The sequence below is a fragment of the Hevea brasiliensis genome, chromosome 9 (assembly GCF_030052815.1).
Source record: "Hevea brasiliensis isolate MT/VB/25A 57/8 chromosome 9, ASM3005281v1, whole genome shotgun sequence".
Classification (NCBI taxonomy): Eukaryota; Viridiplantae; Streptophyta; class Magnoliopsida; order Malpighiales; family Euphorbiaceae; genus Hevea; species Hevea brasiliensis.
The window spans coordinates 82187478-82195044 of NC_079501.1; the positions used below are offsets into that span (position 1 = coordinate 82187478).

General features: G+C 35.5%; 1 protein-coding gene across 1 annotated transcript; it reads right to left on the reverse strand.

The window, feature by feature from the left end:
* Positions 1-5380: 5380 nt before the first annotated feature.
* LOC131182914 (secreted RxLR effector protein 161-like) lies at positions 5381-5755 on the reverse strand. Its single transcript, XM_058152349.1, has one exon. It carries the CDS (start codon positions 5753-5755, stop codon positions 5381-5383), a length of 375 nt encoding a protein of 124 aa, XP_058008332.1.
* Positions 5756-7567: the final 1812 nt, after the last annotated feature.

The window sequence follows — 7567 nt, forward strand, 5'->3', positions numbered from 1 at the left end:
CTTCAGGGCAAAATGATTAGATCACCTTTTGTTGGACAAGGGCTAAGAGCTGAAAATATTTTGGAGCTAATACATAGTGATGTATGTGGTCCATTTAAGAAAATGGCTAGAGGCAGTTTTCATTACTTTATTACCTTTACTGATGATAAATCAAGGTTTGGGTATTTGTATTTGATGAAATACAAACATGAATCCTTTGAAAAGTTCAAAGAATTTAAATCTGAAGTAGAAAATCAAACAGGAAAGAGTATTAAAGCTCTTCAATCAGATCGTGGAGGTGAATATTTGAGTACTGAATTTGATGAATACTTGAGAGAGCATGGCATTGTTTCCCAACTGACTCCTCCAGGAACACCACAGCTGAATTGTGTATCTAAAAGGAAAAATCGTACCCTATTGGATATGGTACGTAGTATGATGAGCTACACTGATATGCCAATCTCCTTTTGGGGATTTGCATTAGAATCAGCTTTGTATATTCTGAATACGATTCCATCAAAATCAGTTTCTTCCACACCTTATGAGATATGGCATGGAAGAAAACCAAGTCTTAAGCATGTTAAGATTTGGGGTTGTCTAGCTTATATCAAAAAGCTGAATACTGCTAAATTGGAAACCAGATCAGAAAAGGGTTGATTTGTTGGATATCCAAAATATAGTTTTGGATACTATTTTTATTTGCCTACATCACAAAAGGTTGTGATAAGTAGAGATGCCACATTTCTTGAATAACAGTTTGTTCAAGAAGGAGGCAAAGGAAGGCAAATAGAGTTAGAATTGGAGAATTTTGACCAACCAACAGATCAAATGGATATAGATCCATCTAGTCAATCTACACCTATTGATGAAACATCTATAACTGTTCCTTGTAGAATAACCAGGGTATCTCACCCACCAGTGAGATATGGCTTCCTTCATGAAGAAGAACAAGAGTTGTCTACTCATGAAGAAGTAGATCATGGAGATGATCCACTTACTTATGAAGAAGCTATATCAGATATAGACTCTTCAAAATGGATTGATGCTATGAAATCCGAAATTGATTCCATGTATAAGAATCAAGTTTGGGATCTTGTTGACCCACCTGAAGGTATTGTACCTATAGGGAACAAATGGGTTTTCAAGAAGAAAATTAGTTCTGATGGAAAGGTAGAGACCTATAAGGCAAGGCTAGTAGCGAAAGGGTTTCGCCAAAGGCAAGGAATCAACTATGAGAAGACTTTCTCGCCTGTTGCCATGCTTAAATCAATTAGGATTCTATTAGCAATAGCTGCATACTATGATTATGTGATTTGGCAGATGGATGTCAAAACAGCTTTTCTCAATGGATACATTGAAGAAAACATTTTCATGGAACAACCTAGGGGTTTTGAATCCCAAGATGGTTCCAAGGTATGCAAGCTAAAGTGATCCATTTATAGGTTGAAACAAGCTTCGAGGAGTTGGAACATCCACTTTGATGAAGCCATTAAGTCATTTGGTTTTATAAAAAATGAGGATGAGCCATGTGTATATAAGAAGGTTAGTGATAGTGCTATCACTTTCCTTGTCTTATATGTGGATGACATATTGTTGATGGGTAATGAAACAGGTATGTTGACAACTGTAAAGGTATGAGTCAAATACATTCTCCATGAAAGACTTAGGGGGAGGCAACCTATATTCTTGGGATTCGCATCTATAGAGATAGAGTGAAAAGAATAATTGGTTTATCCTAAAGTCTATACTTGGAAAAGGTGTTAAAGAGGTTTAACATGCTTGATTCCAAGAGAGGATTGTTACTAGTGAGACATAGTATCCACCTTTCTAAAGAGATATCTCCAAAGACACCTGAAGAAGGAGATAAAATGGCCAGGATTCCATATGCTTCAGCTATTGGAAGTTTGATGTATGCAATGTTGTGTATTAGGCCGGATATCGCATATGCCGTTAGTTTGACTAGCAGGTATCAATCCAATCTAGGTTTGGAACACTGGATAGCTGTCAAGAATATCCTTAAGTACTTGAGAAGAACTAAAGATTTATTCTTAATATATGGAGGTGGAGACGTGTAATTGGATGGTTATACTGATTCTGATTTCCAATCAAATATCGATGATAAAAAGTCTATCTGGATATGTGTTCATTTATAATGGAGGTACAGTCAGTTGAAAGAGTTCCAAGCAGTGCATTGCAGATTCCACTCGAGGTCGAGTATATTCTTTGCATCGAATCTTTGCAAAGGAAGCTGTTTGGATAAAGAAGTTCATGATAGAACTTGCAGTAGTTCCTTCCATTGAGTTAGCAGTTCCACTTTACTGTGACAACAATGGAGCAGTCATACAGGCTAAGGAATCCCAGTCTCACCAGAAATCCAAACACATAGAAAAGCGCTACCACATTATCAGAGAAATAGTTGGGTGAGGCGATGTAGCCATGCAGAAAATAGCATCAGCTGAAAATCCAGCTAATCCATTCACTAAGCCTATGTCACAAACTCAGCTAGACCGACATCTTGAGAAGATGGGTCTAAGATATTATAATGAATGGCTCTAGTGCTAGTGGGAGATTGTTAGTAGTATGCCCTAGAGCATATCATTTAGTATGTATCTTGTACATCTTTTATTAATAAAATGCATTTTTATTTTTCCGTTTACATAATATATTTATGTGTAATAGAAAAGGTCCATTGATATTTTGTTAGAAATTCTATTCTTAAGTTGTTAAGAATATGAGTGACAGTATTTCTAGCACAAAGTATCATAAATAGGTTCACAATCGAGGATACTTCACAATAAGGACATGACTTATCCAGTAAGATTGTATTCATATTTGTTCCCAAGTTATTTATATGAGATATAAATAAGATGGAATGGTGAGTCTCATGCCATATAACAAACATTATAGGCACTTATACATGATAAGTAGGCCGAACCAGTGACACTTATGACAAGCACATGGAGTTTACTCTTGTCAATGTATTGTCATAAATCATATCAGTGCATATAATCTTTAGACCTGAGATAGCATAGTTATCTTGTATATAGGTGGTTTGAGTTTGATACTGCTTTCATACTTGTACTGTGTATGGGTATATGAGCATGTGTTGGCTCCTACTAGTTATATATGAAGGTAGGTGTTGATCAAGATGGAATCTGTTCCTCTAAGTAAATAGGGATAAAATCCTAAGTTCATTTAATTGTTCTTGATGTTTCAAGTTCCTGGCCAGGACAGATAGATTTAATCAGAAAAGAGTTTCTGATGAGAAAATCTTTTAATCAAGAACTGGAATTAAAAGAGAACATAATATTCATAGCAAATGGGATTTGACACAAACCATGACTCCAGCTTGAGTTGGGATTTTGTAACAGAGAGATTCTAGTGCATGGTAACATATGATTATAGGTTCAATTAAGGTAAACCTTATTACTAATTGGGTGGCCATGGCATGCTATGCTAGGTGTTAACCATGGTCTATGAGGTGCATAAATGATTTAGAGAAATCATTTATGGTAAGAAAGAGTTCTGATGATATTAAGAGTTGATATCATGTCTCATTGCCAATTAGTGATGAGCCTAGTAAGTCACACACATACACAAGTAATCACCAAATTAAATATGATTTAATTAATTAATTAAAGAGTTTAATTGATTAATTAAATAGGTTTGGTTTGCAATTAAATTGCAAAGTCCCTAGCATGGCTTGAAACCAAATCTAGGTTATTGGATGTATAGTATAAGTTAAATTTATATTTAAAGTGTTTAAATATGAATTTAATTAATGAGAAATTAATTAATAGAGATTAATTAATTTATTTATTTTTGATATAAATTGATTGGAATAAGAGAAATAATTATTTTGGATTGAGAACTTAAAATGAAGACACAGGGGTATTTTGGTCATTTCACAGGGTGACATGTGGCACCATGAGATGGTGACACATGGCGCTACACATAAGCTTGCCAAATGTCTTTTAATCATATAAGATGATTAAAATTAAGATTAAATATAGGTTTGACACTTGGCACAATGTGATTGGGTCAATTAAACCTAGAACCAATTAGAATGTGACATGAGGCAAGGGTTTTAAGTGGTGACCTAGCTATATAAGTGTAAGGATGTAAGAACAAATTACACAATCTGCTCATTCTCAAAAAGGTGCCACCACCCTTGGCTCCTCTCCCTTCTCTTCTTCTTCATCTCTCATCATTTCAAAGAGATTAGCAAACAATCTCTTGAATTAAAGATACTAGAAATTGTTTCTAGTGTCCTGTTTACATCTGTAATCTCTCAAAAGGCAAAACTTGATTTTCTAATTCATAGAAAAAGCTTTAGAAGCTGTTCAAGGGCTGCCATAGGTGATCTTGGTGTGGACAAGCTAGAGGGACAACATCTGGTGTCCTAAAGACGCATCCCAAAGGTGATAAACACACTGCAGTGTATCAAGAAGTTAGTGCACTTGTTCTTGATCTAATCTAAGGTTCTTAATATTAATCTGATTAATTCTAAAATCTTAAATGGCAAATGTAGATCCAAAAACATGTTAAAAGAGTTTTAATATGCTGTTTATCATTGAAATCAAATAAATAAAAATAAATCTTGCATGATACATGTGACCCTAGGTGAAAAATTTTTGAATTCAATGATATAAACTTGTGTTTTTCATGCTTCCGCTCCTTCAATAACATCAATTATTGTAAATCTCAATGACATACAATTATAAAGTGATATATGTATATATCATATATCACTTTATAATTGTATGTCATAATATAACCTTATGAGCTCAAAATTTTACTATCATGATTCAAAGGCATTTCCAAACAATCTCGTCCATCAATTAGGCCAACATAGAACTAAGGCAACTTTCGTTACACATGTCGTAACTAAGTCCATCCCTAATCACGTATATTAACATAATCAAATGACATAGATCAAGTATGGATGTGTAGCATGAAAATCACATGCAATGTGATCTGAACATGTCTATTTTCAACTGGTCCACTTTAAACCTTAATGAGATCAAACCATAACAAAATCAAAGTGTGAATAACTGAAAGAAATTTTATTTCTGCAGAAAATATCCTCAAAATATCCATAAACTGAAAACTGAAAATGTGTCTATAATAGAAAACCAAAAATACAAACTGCCACTAAAACTGAATATCCTCAAAAGACATGACACCTATATGAGAAGTATGCCCATGAAAGACCTTGGGTGGCAATCCCTTAGTAAGCTGATCCGCGACCATGGAGTTTGTGCCAATATGCTCTATAGAAACCTGACCACTTTGAATTCTTTCTTTAACAATTAGGAATTTAATGTCTATGTGCTTTGACTTACTTGAACTCCTGTTGTTGTTGGAATACAAGACTATTGACTTATTGGCACAGAAAATTTTAAGTGGTCTTTCTATTCCAATCTACCATGGTGGAAGAAGCTATGATTGTCTGTTTAGCACTCTTCCATGAGATAGCTCCTCCAGCAAGCAAATAGATATAGCCTAATGTAAATTTCATGCTATCTTGACATCCTACAAAGTCGGAGTCTGAATACCCAATGATCTCTAACTTATCCGACCTTCTGTATGTGAGCATGTAATGTTTTGTTCTCTGTAGATACCGCATGGCTCGTTTTGCTGCTTTCCAATTATCCATTCCAGGATTGCTTAAATATCTGCCCAACATTCCAACTATGTACGCAATATCTGGACACGTATAAACCTGAGCATACATTAGACTTCCTACTGCTGATGCATAAGGAACCTTTTGCATTTCTTTTTCCTCAAAAGCATTTTAGGGCATTGTACAAGACTGAACTTGTCTCCTTTAGCCACAGGGGTATCACCTGGTTTACAATCTTGCATGCCATATCTCTTGAGAACCTTTTCTATATAGGCCTTTTGGGATAATCCAAGGATACCTCAAGAGCGATCCCGATGTATCTGGATCCCTAATACAAAAGTTGCATCACCAAGATCTTTCATCACAAACTTTCTTGCTAGAAATCTCTTGGTCTCTTACAACAATCCTATATCATTGTTGGTAAGCAATATGTTATCGACATATAAGAAAATATACTTACTCCCACTAAATTTGTGGTATATGCAATCATCAACCAAATTCATCTCAAAACCAAATGAGACAACGACTTAGTGAAATTTGTAATACCATTGATGAGACGCTTACTTAAGCCCATAGATGGATTTGTTTAATCTACAAACCATTGACTTTGCATCACCTGATACATAGTTTTCTGGTTGCACCATATAAATTGTCTCATCAATGTCGCCATTGAGAAACACTGTCTTAACATCCATCTGATGTAGCTCAAGATCAAAATATGCCACTAATGCCATTATAATCCTAAAAGAGTCTTTCGATGAAACTGGAGAAAAAGTCTCTTTATAATCGATGCCTTCTTTCTGTGTAAAGCCTTTAGCAATAAGACGTGCCTTGTACCTCTCCACATTGCCCTTTAAATCCCTCTTGGTTTTAGATATCCATTTACAACTAATGGGCTTCATACCTTCAGGCAATGGGACAAGATCCCATATGTCATTATCCTTCATAGACTTAATTTCTTCATTCATGGCATCTTTCCACTTTTGAAAATTGGAACTTTCCATGGCTTGATGGAAATTGATTGGATCATTTTCCATTTTCCATCACACCAATGTCAACATCATGTTCTTGGAGAAACACAATATAATCATCTGGAATCACATTTCTCCTTTATCTAGTGGACCTCCTTAATGGCAATGGTCCTTGAGGCTGTAGAGTTTGCTCTTCTGGAACAACTTCTTAAGGTTGAGTACGAGGATCAATGACATTGTCTTGATCTGGAGTTGCTTCTTGAACTATGTCGGGTATATGAAATTGTTCCTGGTCATTGTCCATAGCAATTAAAGGAATATCGACATATTCCTCTTCAAAGACAAAGTCCTTAAGTCTTTCTCCCCCCTCAAACTCAACATCCTCAAAGAACCGAGCATTATCTGTCTCAAAAATGGACTTAGTCATGGGATCATAAAATTTGTAACCCCTGGATCTTTCAGAGTATCCAATAAAATAGCAACTGATAGTCCTGGAGTCTAGTTTTTTTTTTTTTATTTGGTCTATAAGGTCTTACCTCAGTTGGACATCCCCAAATATGAAGGTGCTTTAGACTAGGCTTTTTAACTGTCCAAAGGTCATAAGGGGTCTTTTCAGTTGCCTTAGTTGGTACTCTATTGAGTGTATATGCTGCAGTCTTTAATGCCCCTCCCTAGAGTGATTCAGGTAAGGTAGAATGACTGATCATACTCCTTACCATATTCTTAAGTGTTTTGTTTCGTCTTTCAGTAACACCATTCATAGTGGGCAAACCTGGCATAGTGTACTATGAGACGATACAACATTCCTCTAGCAATTTAGCAAATGGACCTGGACATTGTTCGCCTAATCCGTCATATCTGCCATAGTATTTACCACCATGGTCAGATCTAACGCTTTTAATCTTTTTGTTGAGTTGATTCTCAACTTTAGCTTTGTAACTTTTGAAAATGCCCAGTGATTGCGATTTCTCATGAATGAGATAAAGGTAGC

Bases quoted from the DNA above. Each gene is read 5' to 3' on its own strand.
- LOC131182914 (XM_058152349.1), bottom strand. From the start codon at position 5,755: ATGCAAAAGGTTCCTTATGCATCAGCAGTAGGAAGTCTAATGTATGCT.